Source organism: Sipha flava, unplaced genomic scaffold, assembly GCF_003268045.1.
Source record: "Sipha flava isolate LNK unplaced genomic scaffold, YSA_version1 146_pilon_pilon, whole genome shotgun sequence".
In the NCBI taxonomy this organism is placed as follows: domain Eukaryota; kingdom Metazoa; phylum Arthropoda; class Insecta; order Hemiptera; family Aphididae; genus Sipha; species Sipha flava.
The window spans coordinates 130765-148254 of record NW_020271776.1 but is presented as its reverse complement, the minus strand read 5'-3'; the positions used below and the strand labels follow the sequence as shown (position 1 = coordinate 148254).

The following is a 17490-nucleotide window of genomic DNA, read 5'->3' as shown; positions in this document are numbered from 1 at the left end:
CGTTCTCCTTACATCTTAATTTATAAAGATACATTTTATTTTTTTTTTTAAGAACGAAAATATACTTATATTTTTGTATTGGTATACTCAGGGATCCGAAAATCGGTACCGTTTTTCATTATGAATATAAAAATTTACTACCGTTTTTTTTTCCTCCCCTCATTATATAATATATAATATTATGTAACTTGTATTGTTCAGGAATAGCCTGTTCTATTGAAACCTTGTTAAAACTTTTATTTTTAAACGAAACATTGCTAAATATGTACATAATATAATATCTCTGGGACAGATGAATTATTATATAATATTTCTATTCGAACAGGACAGATTTTTTTGTAAATAAGGTCAACTGAAATGTAAATATAGATGATTGTTATTATTATTTTATTATAATGATTTTTTTTTTTTTGTGCAATTGTTTAATCATTTTGTTTTTCTTATTATTTATACGTATTACATTAAAATTACATGATATTTATATACTTTATAATTATAATGTTATGTTACCATAATCAATAACATATGTCTACTGTAATTAATAGGCTATGTTAAATATTAATTGCTTGCATGACAATTAAAAAAAAAAAAGAAAAAGAAAAAAGTAGATTATACAGTTACTCGTTTATGGTGCGTTAGGCTTTATTGACATTTAGCGACCCAAGTGGTTATTGATTCCGATTCAATAGATATGATAGTTAACGATATATTAATAAACCGTTGAAATGTACAGCGACCGGACAATATTATATTATATAACTGCGGTGTCGTGTCGCTGTGTGTAAAATTTATTTTTAAATATTTATGTTATTTGCTTTACGTTTGAAAAATAAAAAAAGAGAGAAAGAGTTAATAACGAACACACTATTTATTATTATTATCATAATACAGATTTATAGGGCCTTATATTATTAATTATTAACTGAGAATCGTGTAACATACATGTAGTGATAGTCATGTGTTTTATACAGAACTGAAGTTGGAACGTGAAAGTGTTTTCATGTTATTTACTTAGCCTTAGCCTGTAATAGTTGACTTGTAAATATACTTTTTTTTTTTTTCATGCAGACTTATTATGTACATAAATTATATATATATATATTTATAAATACGTATACTTTAAGACGATAAATGAATTAGTTTGGAGTAATACACGATGATATTTATTATTGAAATAAAATTGAATTAGTTAAACCACGCATTTTTCATTCACTCGGCGAGACCAGGGCGTATGAAAAATCGAGTTGAGCGGTTCACGTTGACCGTTTTCGTTTCGTGTTTCGCCAGACTCAGAACGTGATCCAACAGTTGCTTTACCAATCGTTAGTTTTCGGAACCGGTGTACTCGATTTATGTGCGAAAATCAAAAGTTGTGGCGAGACGACGCGGAATTCTTATCGAAATCGAATTTTACATTAATTTAAAAAGGTGCACAACCGATTGCCGGATTTTAGTGAAAACGTACTATTTATCGTTCGAAAACCGATGTTCGCGTTACGATTCGGTGCCGAAACGTATCGCGTTTGCATTGTATAAATCCAGTCATAACGGACCGTTTACTCTTCGGTGTGAAACATCGAAGATTAAGCAGTCCGAAAAAACTTCGGTTGGCTAAATATTTCGTCATCATAAGTTATAAAATGTGATCGAAATATGCTGATAACATCGGTTTGTCCGAAACGTATGTTTTCCAAATCGATGCGAAACGTTCCGTTTACAATGTAAATGATATAGAAAGGAAGCAAAACGTACTGTTCATAATGACTTATCTGCAGTGTGCTGAATTTTGGATTTGCTATCTCATTTGATTAAATTAGTCATAAAGTTTTTTTTAAATATGTTCAAGGGTCCTTTTTTTTTTTTTTTTACTATAAAATCGGCCAACACTAATAAAAAAGAAAAAAAAAGAAAATCGTTTATATATCTTTGACACTACGTTTATTGTTTGTGATATGCTCTAAACAAATATATTGAAATTGAATTCATGAACTGTTTACTAATATTATATTATTAGACACTACTTGGTAGCTTTAATCAAATTATATTTTTCTATTGCGATCATGTCGAAACGAGTTCAATCGATGGTTGAAAAAGCAAAAATTAAGTTAACTTCATGCAGCTATATAGTGAACCAGTGTAATACACTACTTGACACGATAAAATGATTAACATAACGGCAGAACTTTTAATATTTTCTATTACCTACCCACCAATCGAATAGCAAAACTTTGAATTTAACTGTGAATATAACTGTGAATTTGAATTTTACGATCATTATTAGTTTACAAAAACTAATCATTATCATAATTGCGAATCGAAGATATTAGTAATGGGATGATAACCGGTCACTGGTGAACAGTAATACGACGCGCAGAAGCTGTGCACCACGAGTGTCCAGAAATAAACCTTGCACGCAATGGCTACAGGTATCAGCTGCGATTTCATTGTTAATAGTTATTTAAATTTTGTTCACCTTTACGATTTCATCGTAGATTAACAGTAAATTAAAAACACGTACATAAATGTTAATGTTATTAATAAAATATTAACTTTATTTATGTATTCAAGTCTAGATGAGTTCCTCTTCGATATTGCATTTAATTTGTTATTTTTATTTTAATATTTAAGTACTAAAGACTTAATACGAGTATTATTAAAATTAACTTGTTTTATACATTCTGGTCTGAAAGTATTCATCTTTGATATTTTATTTAACTTGTTTAAAAAACAAAAGTTATTATAAAAGTGTTTGTTATATTGAAATATATTATAATATTTATTGTATACTTTAAATCCATATGAATAATAAATAAACCATGACCCATGTATTATGTATATTATTTTAATCCAATGAATTTAAATTGAATATCTGATAGTAAATAGTAATGTCATTCCACATCAATTGCATGTCAAAGGATTTAAATTTATGTACTTTAAAATAAATTCATAGCAATAATTAATATTAACGAAAAATTACAACAGAACGTTTTGTAAACATTATAGTTAAAACGTACCGATTGTATTCATCATTGCAAAATGTACTATTGGTTGAAAACAGTACGTTTTAATCCAACCGAATAATATAAGAACAGCTGTACTTGGTATAAAAAATATACTCTGAAAAACCTTTACCAACATAATTGAACTAAATAAACAGATTTTTATATATTTTTACCCGTTTACTTGAAATGTGAAACTCAATTATTTCATATACAGTATAAAATTGGGCGTAACCGAGTTGGGTTCCAAATAATATTTATGATAAAAATTAACAACTAATTGGATCCAATTATAAAAACAACATCTATTTTGGTCCGGCCACTACGACAGTAAAACCTGTAACTTATAATTGACACATTTGATAATGTTAAAAAATTAATAGATTTGAGTTTATCAAAGTTCCATCGTTTAAATGTGTACCAATTGTAAATTTTTAATTTTTTTAATGATTTTATTTATTTACCATATATCGGTATTCTAATTTTTATTTAGTAATTATATACTAGAAAACTTAACTTAACTATAAATTAAAAACTCAAAAAAGAAAAAAATTCATACCTGTGTTATAATTTATAGATAACTGACAGTACAAGTCTGTGAAAATGAGAAGGGAAATATTTTTTTTTACGGACCCAACTAGAATAGTACAATCATGGGGCTCAACTGATATACTACCTAAAAAACACCGGGACTCAAATAGACTAAATAAGAGTCTTCGGGCCCCAACTAGTGAGCGCCGATAAAATTACCTCTCCAGAAAAATATGCAAAAGACCAATAGTGTGTTTTTTTTTAAATTTAGACAATTTAGTTTTTCAAATGTATTTGCAAGATAACCCAGAATTCAATAGAACTTGTTATTACAATATTAAGATAAAATATAATATTAAGATTGATACAACCATCAACGATACAAAATAATTGTATATTGTATAAAACTATAAAATAATACACAATAAATAACTTTTTCATTTGGTGTAAACTTATTGGCGACCCCCTAATAAAATTTCGCGACCCCCAGGTTGTGCACCACTAATTTAGTACAATTATTGTTATAATCGCAATAAGGTAAGTATTTAGTATATTTTCAGGAGTTCTACAGACTACAAGACGAAGAAGTAGGTATGTTATATATAATATATTTGATAAACTAGGTATCCGAAAAAAAAATGGCCAGTAGGTTAAGGATGGTATAAACGTTTTGGGCCGGCCGTTTATTGGTGTAGAATACTGGGCCGTTTACCTTCCAGTCCGCCCCTGATTGTGAGTTTCCCAAATGTTGATTGACCATTGATACGTGAAACATAGCGATTCGAATTATATGCTACCAAACCAAAAAATATGAATCTATATAAAAAAAAAAATCAAGCGTTTTATGTTTGCAGTTAACTATTACACATAATTAAATACCGGATATAATTGCATTTAAAATACAGTGAAACCTCGATAACTCAAATCGGTAAAAAAAAAAAAAATTCGAGCTAGCAAAAATATTATTTTATTTAAAACACAAATAGTGCATTTTATAATTTATTTATTTATATATTTACTAATAAATGTATAATGTATGTAGGTATGTATATTGTATTAAAATTTCTAAAAAAGTATAAAGTAATAAATATGTATATGTATAAATTGTATGTTATAAAGAAAATATAATGATTAAAGTAGAACTATTTTTTAAAGAAATCTGATATTTTTAATTGTTTTTTTTTTTTTTTTACCTATCTGTAAAGTTTCCAATAACGTTTAGCGCGGAAAAAATCTCATCTCCAATTTCTGGTTGTTCTTGAATGTACTTACGGACAAACTGTAAACTATCTAATACCTGGGCAAGAGAAGTTTTAGGCAATTCCTCATCATCATCAATATCCGACTCCTCCCCACTTGACTCGTTAAGCATTTCTTGGAACTTCAAATCGTTCAGTATTTCATCATCAGTAAAATATTATATTGTTATAACATCAGAATCCACCTCAACAAAATGTTGGAATTCAACTGTACTAGTCTCAGAAAAAAGCTGCTGGTATCGACCCCACTCTATTGGATTTTCTTCTTCGACTGGTTCTTCCTCCATATGTTCTTGAGTTTCTATAAGACGAAAGTAATACAAAATTAAAAATCATAGAAACATATTAATTAAATAAACAACTTATTTATATCTTTTGTAAAGCCGGCTCTATGGAAACAATTTGCAATTGTGAACTGTGTGACTGCTCCCCAAGACTTATGCAGTAATTCAATTGATTCTAAGAGATTTATGTTATCTATCTCAAGTCCAGAATCTATTCTTCGCAAATTTCTTTGCATTTTACTTCTCCGATAATGATGCTTTATATTTTTTATGATTCCTTGGTCCATTGGCTGTAGTTTGGATGTCATGTTTGGTGGCAGAAATACTACCTGTATTGCTTTTAGTTCATGCAAAAGAGTTTTTGGATGTGCAGAGCAATTATCGACAAAGAGAAGCACTTTTATTTTATTGTTGAAAAATTTTTTATCCAAGTCGAATATTCAAGATTTATTGATGGTGGATAACATCCATGCTTTTTGATTGTACTCGTATGTGACTGGTAACGATGCCCCGTTCTTTTTCTTGAAACATCTTGGTTGTTTTGACTTTCCAATCACGAGTAATTTTAATTTTTCTGTTTCAGTCATATTAGCTCCTACCATTACTGTTACACGTTCTTTACTCTTATTCCCTCCATGTCAAGTATCTCCTTTGAATGTCAAATTTTTATTAGGTCTACACTTTACATTTATTCGGTAATGTTTACAGTCAATTTCAGACACCGCACCACTCTCACCTGATATGATTTTTTTTACAATTCCGTTCCTTGATTTAAATTTTTCCAGCCAATCCGGAATAGAAATGTGAGGCCTAAATTCTTTGCAAACTCTGCAGCTTTTTCTTGAATTCACGGTCCTGAAATGGGTAAATTATAATCTCTTACTCGCTTCATCCATTTCCGTCATAGCATGCTCAATTTCTGGGAAACTTGATGCTTTAAATCTCTTCCAGCGTGATAAACATGAGGCTTCTTTAACTGCTTTGAGAATTTTGTCTTTATCCTTCAATATAGTCGATAAAGTACTAACAGGAATACCGAATTCACTCGCGATATCTTTTTTGCGTTTCACTCTTTTTTTGAGTTCATCAATAATTTTTATTTTATCACTGATTGTTAAAGACTTTAAACAACGTTTTTCCATCTTGACTTCACAAAATCACAAGATAAACTCAACATTTGTTGTGACAGCATTATATTAAATATTCGACGTATACATTTCGTAGTTCAATTGACGTATAATTTTACCAATAATAAATGTACAATAAAGCTAGTCGCTGACATGCAATTTTCAATTGCGCAACAGTTTAATCGCATGGGTGACTTCCACAGTGATAAATGACAGTCAGCTCACATGCAACTAATCAGTTTGACCAACTAATAAGTTTGTCTTTTGTCACAAATCGTTCGATTACGCGATTACATCCTATGTATAATGTGACATGATAATACAGTTACATTTGTGAGTGCGGTATGATGAAACTGTTGCGCAACTATCGTACAACTGAAAATTGCATGTCAGCGACTAGCCTTAATATAGTAGATAAACGTAATTTATCGGAGATATAGACATTAAATCGTATTATATCGTTGAATTTATAACTGTACCTTTTAAGCATTAGATAAAGATTAGATTGATAATATTAATCAGTTTTCGATCACGATTACCTGTATTTATAATAATACACTTGGTTATTTGACCTTCGACTTATCAAAATATGTACGTATTATGTATATATATATTATTATATAAATTCGAGTTATAAGCCAAAATTCGACTAAAAATATTTCGACTTATAGAGAAATTTGAATTAGCGAAATTCGAATTATCAAGAAAACTTATCACACATATCATATATTGTAAGGCCGGAGCAAAGGCATTCCTTCGAATTATCGAAAATTCAACTTATAGAGGTTCGAATTATCAAGGTTATCTTAAAACTGCACTAAAAAGATGTTGAAATTGCAATGAAAATGTATCAAATTTGCAGTGTAAATATGTTAAAATTGCAATGAAATACATTAAAATTACATAGTAAAATCATATCAAATATATAATCATTAATTACTTACTTAAATAATATTATGGACATCAATATAATATTTACAAAATATATAATTTTTCTAAATTAAAATTTATAATTATATACATATTTAAATTGTATTCTTAAAAATCGTATCGTCTGTTATTTAAAATATGTTTATATAATGAAAAAGTACGCTCAACATCGACACTTGTTATAGATGCATATTTAAAATAATTTAAAAAATTGAGTGATGTATCTAAATAAACATTTTGATTTCCTGTCATAATCTCAGAGTAATTTTTAATAGTTTTATATCCTTCATTTTATTCTTAGGCATTTTACTTTATCTTTAACTATAACTATTATTATTTATTTATTTAACTTTTTTTATCTTTAACTATTTTTCCATTGGGACCGGGAATATTTATAGAAATATTTATACTAAATATTTTTATTTAGTTGGTATTTGTTTTGTATTTATTTATTTATTTATTTAGTATTTATATTAAATATGTTTAAACTATAAAGTAATTGACTATTTGATTCTTCTAAACTTGTGAGTTTTGTGGATAACTCAGATAAATATAATTTTAAAAATCCTAAACTACATTTAACTACTTGTAAAAGTTTACGTCGTAGTTGTATTTTTTATGTAAAATCATTTTGGAAATAATAATTTGTATATTTTATCACGTGAAATATACAAAAATTGCAATAATTACAAAAAATTGCATTATTAAATTAAATAGGATGACTGTAATTAATCTGTTTCGTATACATATTTGATCAGATTTGATTTACTGGGTATCAATAAAAAATTACAATATCAATTAAATCCGCTCTTTACACATAATATACATTATGTATACTTATTAATCTTGATCTCTTAGGGTAGGGTAACCATATTTATAAAAAAAAAAAACTGGACAAATATGTTCTCAAAAAAAAAGACCATATTTTTTTAACTTCAATATTATATGGAATAAAAATAATTTTTAATTAGTTTAATATTTTAATAAAACATTGATTTGCAATCTTTTTTTGTTGAGAGATAGAAAAAAATCACTTAAAATATTCTTTATTTTTATTGAGTTTATGTCAATTGTTTTTTTTTCATCACGTCTTTTGACATTATATTATTTCGATGAACTGATTGCATTTAATAGTTTTGGTTGTGTTCACAAAAAAATCATAAAAATCATTACAGAAATATTTTTTAAAATTATTTTTAAGAATTATTATTGCTTTGACAGTTGGTACGATAAAACGATTTTTTTCGTCCGTTCATAAAATATTTGTGATTGAAAATATTCTTTTTATTACTGCATTAGTTAATCTGCAAAGGTACAGTGAAAGTATATTTTCTGTTAGGCATTATAAAAAAAAACAATAAAAGTGATAACACTAACGACTCGCAACAATTTAAATAAAAATAACTGATACACAGTGGCTATAACATTAGTAACACAAGATCGTTGTAATGTACACACGTTACTGCACGACTATGTTCGATTTTTTGATTAATTTACCTAATATACATATTATATCGAATATCGTTGATTATAAATAGTACTATATATTGGTAAACTATTCGTATTTAATATCGATTTCGTTAGAAGTCTCGCACATGAGTTCGCAGTACATATATATGCACTATATGACATGTTTTATTTATTTTTTTCTTTTACTCTTGGTTTACAATTTTTATGGAAGTAACGGGATTAAAACGGGATCCTATTTTAAAAACGGGACAAAAAGCGTCCCATTCAAAATTTGTCGGACAACAGAACATAGTGATAAAAAAAGGGACAATCCTGTTTTAAACGGGACGTATGGTCACCCTATCTTATTGTAATTCTAAAAAATTCTTTCTGATCTTCCTGATACATATCTCATTCGATGAAAATGTAATCCATTAGTATTTTAGTTGATGAAATTGACCTATCACAATGATCACAATCACAGGTTTGTAATGAAAAGTAGTTAATTAGAGCTTTTTGTAAAACTTTGAATTGATCGTCGGTATAACGAAGAATAATGGTCATGTTAGCAATTGGTTTGTGTTATTTATACTATAATCATCTGAACATTTTTATCTTTTCAATTGCAGATGTAACTTCTTTTCATAGCTCAGTAACAACAACGATACGTTACAACGTGCATCTATTATTTTTAAATTTGTAATGTTTTTGAACTCGCCGAAAATATTTTTCAGCATAACTAACCGTTTTTTATTGGTATTTTTTGTTGAACCATATAGGGCTATTTTTGTATTGAAATTAAGCATATGGTTTTAACTATAATATTCAAAGTTTCTATATGACTGAAAGTCTATGTACGCTATAGCTATTATGACAACGGCTGTATCCAATGAACGTGTATTCAGAGCTAGATATTTGTTTAGCGCCATGCGTAATGAGTTCAAATTCGACTGGGTATTTTTCCTAGTTAGAATCAATGTTGGGAATTATCTACATAAATTTTTTGTCATCTTTTATATTATCTAGATAAATAATGCTAAGTTATCTAATTACTTATCTAAAATAAAATTTTTACTTGTCTAGAAAATTCTCTGTATTCTTGCAAATATTAGTGTTATTTTTATTCTTATACGGAGACGAATCCAACAAATCAGAGATCATAAAAATCGGTCCAGCCGCTCTTGAATTATAAATTCTGTAATTAACCCGACTTTCTTTTATATATATATATAAATTTTGTATTTATAATCATAGTTCATGTATTATTAATAAGTAATTATTTCTTGGTATGACATTTCGTTTGTATTTTCATGTCGGAAAAATATTATAGATATTTTTAAACTTAATTTCTTATTTTTCCACGGATGTTCCAAGTATAATAAGTATTTCATTTTAGTAAACACGTGTTATTCATACGCTGAATAGTCAATACTTCACTCTTGAAACCCGTAAAGTCGTAAGTACTTATAGAATAATGAAAATCATCAAATTAAGATTATATGAAAAACAATATTGCTAACTTAAAATAATTTTTTATGTATTCTGTTATCATCCTGATACGTACAGAGCAATTTTCATTTTTTTTTTTTTTTATGTAATATTTTAGTAAATAACTATCATTAAATATAATACATATAAGTATATAAGTACTGCTTAATGATACACTACATTACTACAATAAATATTAAACACCTAGATACCTATTGATAATAATGATTATAATTGAGTCTTCATAGATATTATTACAAATATGAAATATTGACCAAAAAATAAAAAATTTTGAAAATATATTTTTTTTATCTAAATAAAAATGAAATTATCTTTTATCTTTATCTAGATAAATTTGAATATATTATCTTTCATCTTTATCTTGATAAATTTTGCACTATTTATTCCTAACACTAGTTAGAATCCTTTCTATATCTGAATTTTGATCCATGCGATTTCGAAATTTTTTTTTTTATTGATAATTCCATCTTTAGATTTTAGTAGCTTTTGGATCTTGTGAATTACCCTTGCCATGCCAATTTTCAGTCGCTTTGAGTGAATCGGAAGATACCAAAGTTTCATCACTATATTCATCAGTATATATTTTTTTTATATTTAGATCACAGACCTAATAATATACAGTTATATAGGACTAACAACAGACATGGTCTGATGCACAAATATTGACAGTTAGGTAGTTTACAGGAGTTATTTGACATTGTGTTAAATCTTGGTGGATATCATCACGAACAATAATATCGCAAATAAAATACTCCCGTACCAAACAGTAGTTGTGTACTAAGATAAAAATTTCCTGTCATGTATAATATTTCTGTCAGTGATTTATATTTATATTTATCTTGTTTATCTTATTAGCAGTAAGCCGATATGAGTCGATACCATAGAATGCATTAATTGTGTAGTACATTACAGCATGATACCCAGTATACTAATTACAATCATTAAAATGTTTTCGAATGGCCTTACATTTTTAAAACGTTTAAACATTTTCAATTCAGAATTCTTTAATATAATTTATATATTTTATGTTGTAAAAATAAAAATAATTTAAAACAATTTATTAGATTTTAAAAAAATTTCAAAGATTTCACCCAAACAGTTCTACTATTCTATTTTAGTTTACATTTTATGTAATTGTTTTTAAGAAAAACTGTAGGTACGCAGCAATATGACTTAAAGTAGATTATAAGTATAAGTAGCTAAAATATTATTTTAGTTACTTACACATTTTATATTTTATTCAGACGACAAATAATAGTAGATAACTAATTTAAAATGTTATCTACTAAATATTAAGTTCTAAAATGTCTATCATATAAAATTTAAATAAATACAATTGGATAATGTGATGAAACACCATGCAAGTATCAAACACTAGCTTTTCTTTTGAGGAAATTATTAACTTTGTCAGGTAAGAGAAAAGTTTTGTGAGTCAGATGCAAATGATAAACCTTAAGAAGATACTTACATATAATTTCTTTTTGTATGAAACATGTATATTTAGCAATCAAAAGAGTTTCGAACTTTCAAAGTACTGCAATTATGGAGAATTACGCAATTGCTATAGTAAGTTAATAAAATGTTAGCCGCCGAAATGGAAATTGAGTTTTCTCGGAAACTGTTCGGTTACAAATCATTTGATGTCGGTTACTAAATTTAGGGGTAGGTCCGGATTCAATCGAAGATGTTCGGAGGGACAACTTCACGTACATTCAATAGTTGGTTAAGGGTTCATAACATTTTCAAACCACGCAATGGAAAAAATGTGAGCATTTTTAACAATTCTGATAGCTAAACCACATTTACCTATGTTTCCGTGTTATTTAATCAGTCTTTTATCTTCGCTGAGAAAATTTAAATTGTGACACGTATCTTTAGTAATAAGAAGACCGTTAGTGGATCGTTTAGTGTATTCTCCATACAGGAAAATACACGTAAAAGAGGAAATTATTTCGTACAAGAACTCGCAATCCACAACAATCATCACAAGATTTATGTTAGCACGTTAAAATAACTCAGCAAAATTATCCCTAATTGTTTACCATTGCCGACCCGAGGTATACTAATAATTAAAAAAATCAAATAGTTATCAGCTCTTGCTCTCGTACCCATCTCTGAAGTTGTTTTCTATATTTGAAGAAATTACCAATCCAAAATGTAAACGCAACAAAAAAATATACTGACTTAGCATCAAATTTTATATTATTTCGAAATTGTGAGTGTAGAGATTTCTCTACGTTGTGTGGTATAGACGAAGAGTATTACTTGACCTTTTCTATGAATGATATTAATTATAACAATACAATGTAATAATAACGAACGCTGTAATATCATAAAATTAGTATTTTCAATATTTCCTTTCTAATCATTCGTAATATAATTCATTTCAATATAAATTTTTAATTAAAATTCTGTTTTTCACGGTGCATTTTATTTAAATGATATGTAGACCGAGATTTTATTACCGGGATATTTTGTCGTAACCAACAGTAGTAATAATATTTCTACGCAGCTGATGTACATCGAACTCGAAACATTTTTTTTTTGTCGTGGACCCTTTGGTTGGGTCAATGGAGCCGTGCCACCTGCGAAGCGGTAAAACGACCGGCATGCGATACTTCGACATGACAGTTACGAAACACGACGATACGAATAAGGAGATGACTTTATGACATTTTTTCTCGCCGCTACTGATGTCACAAGTACAATCGATAGGACGTGGTGGCAATATATCACGCATTTTTTTTTTTTGTCGCAATAGTTGCCTAAAGCTCGAATAACGGTATAGACTTTTGCAACGGCCAGTCAACAGGTGCCAACGGATCAACTTGCACGTTCTATGTAACATTTTTTCATAGCCATGCGCACTTGTATTATACATTGTTTTCGTCAACGTACGAATTCTCGAAACGCGTTCCCGCGAAACTACAGTTTCGTCGGCGGAAGGGTGAAAAAAAAACGGCCGAAAATGATGTAATCAAAATCATAATGCAATTTATTATAATATAATATTCGTTGACGTTAAATATTAATGAACAATCGAATGAATACACGTCACTATATTTACACGTGCAGGTAGAGAGAGCTACCCCGCTAATGAAAGTGTAATGACATTAATGGTCATTTGCACGCGGTCTCATTAATCATTCAGAATGCAATAACTGTGACGAGTGAATTAGCACAGTTTCTGTTGTTGACGGATAGACAATGGATGGACGGACGACGTAGTCGCAAAGAAATTTTTTTTTTTCGATCTCCGGGAGTGTTCTTTTTGCAAATAAATATGTTGTCATATTCTATCGGTTATGATGCGATGAAACTCATTTGTGACAATAATGCACTAACATTTTTTAACGCGCGACATTAATTGTATTACGTCGCATTGAAGGCTCGATATAGATCGTTAGAGAAGCGGTAAACGCTGACAATCGTGGGCGAATACATTGACAATTAAATAATGGTAATGAAGTAATAATCTCGGGCATTTTCGGAATACATTTTGTTGCAGTAATTATTCAACGTAAAAAATGTAACATATTTATTATCAAATAATAACTTTAATTGCGAGAAAAGAAACTGTAATATAATACACAACTCGTCTCTCTATCATGTAAATTTCTATTTTACATATCATGCAGTTCGTCGCGCAACATATGTTGTGTTGAAGGTACTACAATATCATAAATAAGAATTATTTCCCTGGTCATCGAAGTTTAATATTAGATATCATTAAATATATATATATATATATCTGAGAAAAAGAAAAATGTCAACGTCACAGATATTGCTGAATTGGACAGTAAAATCTTCTAGTTTCTATAACGTATTAACCACCCGTTTTGATATAGTATTTTCATATTATCAATATGTTCGTCTTGCTGGCGGTGGCAACTTTTTTGATTCCTAGATTTGAACAAAACCGGCTGTTGTAGCGCGCTTCGTCTTAATATGCACTTACGCTAAGATGTGCAGTTATCGCGAAACAATACCTACAGAAACACCGTGTGAATGAATGCCATCGGACTTTAATAATTCTTTCATTTTGTTATTGCAAAGATTACTCGTGTAATAAGTCACATATACTCCCTTGCTGGGGTCGTATTGTGCTAGGATATTGTCGGCCTCTCCGGTAAGAGGAAATATTTCTACCGGAGACCCCGGGTTTGTGATGTACCAAGAATTCGATCGTCAACCCTAACCTCGTACAAGAATCCGAAGCGGATTGCTCAGATAACTGACTCTTTGTTGCGCACGTAGTCCAGATACAGTTGTTATAACACTGATCGAACATTCGTTCTTCGATCCATACGTGAACATTTCAAACGGTACGTTATAAAAATCCATTCAACCCTTATGCATCTGATTTTAAACCTTGACCCTTATATTTTCATCGCAGTTAAACGCACGCGCGTTGAAGTGGAAGGACGTGAGACGAAAATGATTATGATAATCGTGTATCAAATGTCCAAGATATTACATAACGGTAACGTCCGGGGACGATTGTGGTCTTGCGTATTATATTATGCGATTTGTCACCCGCGTCTATTGCCGATGGCGTTACCCTAATTTTTCGAGATATATTAATTCATAAGTGTATGTATAAAGAGATGATTTGTAGAATAATTATCTAAATAAAAATAAAATATATATAATAATTCAATTTTTACATAAAAATCAGTATATGCTATTAAGATAAAAAAAAAAATATTTTTTTTTTTAGGTAAATCACATAACTGTGGACCAATCGTACCAGATAATATATAACACACATACATTTTTTGATTTTTATCTCCCCTCCTACCTAAGGTACTAATTAGTTGCGATTCGCTACCAGAAACAAACGTAAAGTTGAAAATCGAAACACTTTTACTGCTCTAAAGAGTCATGACAAACACAATAAATATACAGAACTTTTTAAATGGATGAGGTAAACAGTAAATGTGTGTACTCAATGGATAACCCAATGATTTTCTTTTTAATAATTTCTTATTTAAAAAATCTTGGATTATTCAAATTGTTTTTAAAATTTTATCTTAAGTTTAAAAATATACGCTCTAGTTGTATTTTTTGAAAAATTCTCGTACAAATCGAGGTGTAATACTATTTTTGCGTTTGTCGCGCGTTTTTTATGCTCATTTTCACAATATTTCACTTGGTTCGTTGCATACACTAATTATTTTAATTACTCAATTTGTGATAACATTTAATGTTCATGCCCATAGATGATTAGATGACAATTTACTGTGGCAGTATAAAAATAAATGCTGTGTTCACAGATGAGAAAAAATTTTAATTACTTTTTTCTTTTTTTAAAACGGGTTTTAACGGTTTGAATTACAAAAAAAAAAAAACCTCATAAATTATATAACAATCACATGTCATTTATACTTACAAGACCTTAATTCATTTCGAAGGAGCTTCCGAAAACAATTTAGGTATGGGTTAGTTCAGAGGTGTTCCCATTAATTTTTTTGAGAGTATACTACAGGGGTGACCAAACCGCGGCCATACTATGACCTTTTTTTTTTTACATTTTGGCTCTTCCATATTTCTTAATATATTTTGTGGCTCGCGAGTCTCTTCTCGCTTCTCGCTGGTCACCCCTGGTATACTATACTCGTATCATCAAATATAAACATTTAATACAATAAAAATATTTTTCTTATGGTTTATAGGAGTAAAGCCGATAAATAGCGTGTCAATAACATGGAAAAAATTTTAAACCAGATTTTTTATATATCCTCTTTATATTACGTATATTATTTCGTCAATTTTTACAAATATTAAAAAAATTAGGAAAATACATTGATAAAAAACATTTTCTGCAACTTATTTTCATCGTTTGATTCTTGTCGTTCTTTACCTCGTGGAGCTGAAACTGCTGAACGGTGATCTTTCAACCAAATCTTCACATAAGGTCGTGGATTGAAATCTGCAACTGAAGGACCATTAGTAGAGATGAACTTCAAATCTGACACATTTTCAATGTATAAACTAGTCCTCAAATCAGTTATTGTCAAGTTCATATCTGAAAATCCTCGTTCGCAATCAGCTGTTGAAGTCGGGAGTATGGTTAACGCCTTCATGAAACTTTATGAAGCATTTCTTAAACGGAAGTCAACTACACTTTCAAATTCGGATAAACCTAATTTCTGTGATACTATTTTAACTTCATCTTCTCCCTTGGCATCATTAGTTGCTGTTTTGAACACTTCATCAAACACCTAAAAAACATTTAATTTAAATGCCATTTATGCTGTTTAAATAATTGTAAAATTTAAATTTAATATTATTATAATTTGAAATTTTCATTACTTGAAGATATTCTAGGATTGTGCTATCTTTTGAGTCATCAAATAAGCGATGCCGCATTCTGTCAACTAGATTCTGCAAAAATTGTAGCCTGTTGATTCCTCTTGATTTTTTTATTATAATATTGACATATTTATGATACCCTTTCTGAATAGCTTCTATAATTTCCTTTTCTTTTTGTCCTGGTTGAGCTTTCAGACTTTCTAAAATTCTAATGGTTCTATTCATCTCCGATTGGGCACGCATTAAGGTTGTTTTTCTGGACTGTAATTTGCAAGATAACATTGCAAGTTCAGAAAGAACATCGTAAAAGAGTCCAAGTTCTTCTAAAAAAGAAGAGGATTCTAATTTACTTCGTATGCCATTTGATATCGCATCATGTTCTTTATTAACATGTAATATATTCCAGGATAATTATTCCATACGGCCTTTATATTTCGAAAACTGCTTGCAGGCCAACGTACGTTCAAGACGCGACCGATTTTTTTAATTTCTATGCCTACTTCAACACAAGATTTGTCCAAGCCCCTTGAATTTTTGGGACTTTGATGATAGTAAGCATATAGTTTGTCCATTAAGCTGTGGAAACGGGATACTTAAGTACAATATTTTATAACATCGTATACTGAGAGTTCGAGTTGATGACATAAACAATGCCAAGTAAATAGATTGGGAATTTTCTCACACAGTTTAGTAGCAACTCCACCTTTCTTACCTATCATCACACTTGCGCCGTCACTGGCAAACGAAATCCAATTATTTAATGCAAACGATGATGATATTCCATTACATTTTAAACTTGACCAAAGAGCTTTCTCAATACTTTCAGCATCTTGTCTATTTAACTCAATCCGGTCTAAAAATGCTACAATTGGCATTTCTGTATCGATATATGATAAAATATATACAATTAGTGTGCATTTGGTACTCAACGTTGTCGATTCGTCCACCATTATGGTAAATTTCGAATTCGACTGTATGAGACGTGAAATAAGTCATTTGCTCATCTCCTTTGCAATGACATTTACCATTCGAGTGGCAGTTATTCTGCTATGTAAGGAAGAGCCTAAGTCTAATCCATTGCTTTGTT

At 29.3% G+C, this 17490-nt stretch overlaps 1 protein-coding gene and 1 pseudogene across 1 annotated transcript; both read right to left on the bottom strand.

Annotated features, from left to right (window-relative positions):
• Positions 1-4697: 4697 nt before the first annotated feature.
• On the bottom strand, positions 4698-6426 carry LOC112679442 (major centromere autoantigen B-like). The gene is made up of 2 exons (XM_025549234.1): positions 5152-6426; positions 4698-5090 (listed from the first exon to the last, which is right to left on the bottom strand). The coding sequence occupies exons 1-2, from the start codon at positions 5379-5381 to the stop codon at positions 5009-5011; spliced, it is 312 nt and encodes a 103-aa protein (XP_025405019.1). The 5' UTR covers positions 5382-6426; the 3' UTR covers positions 4698-5008.
• A 4131-nt stretch (positions 6427-10557) lies between these two features.
• Positions 10558-16460, bottom strand: LOC112679439 (annotated as a pseudogene).
• Positions 16461-17490: the final 1030 nt, after the last annotated feature.

Coding starts and splice junctions, on each gene's coding strand:
- LOC112679442 (XM_025549234.1), bottom strand. CDS start 5,381: ATGACATCCAAACTACAGCCAATGGACCAAGGAATCATAAAAAATATA. Junction 5,091..5,151: donor TTTACAAAAGATATAAATAA/GTTGTTTATTTA, acceptor TTCGTCTTATAG/AAACTCAAGAACATATGGAG.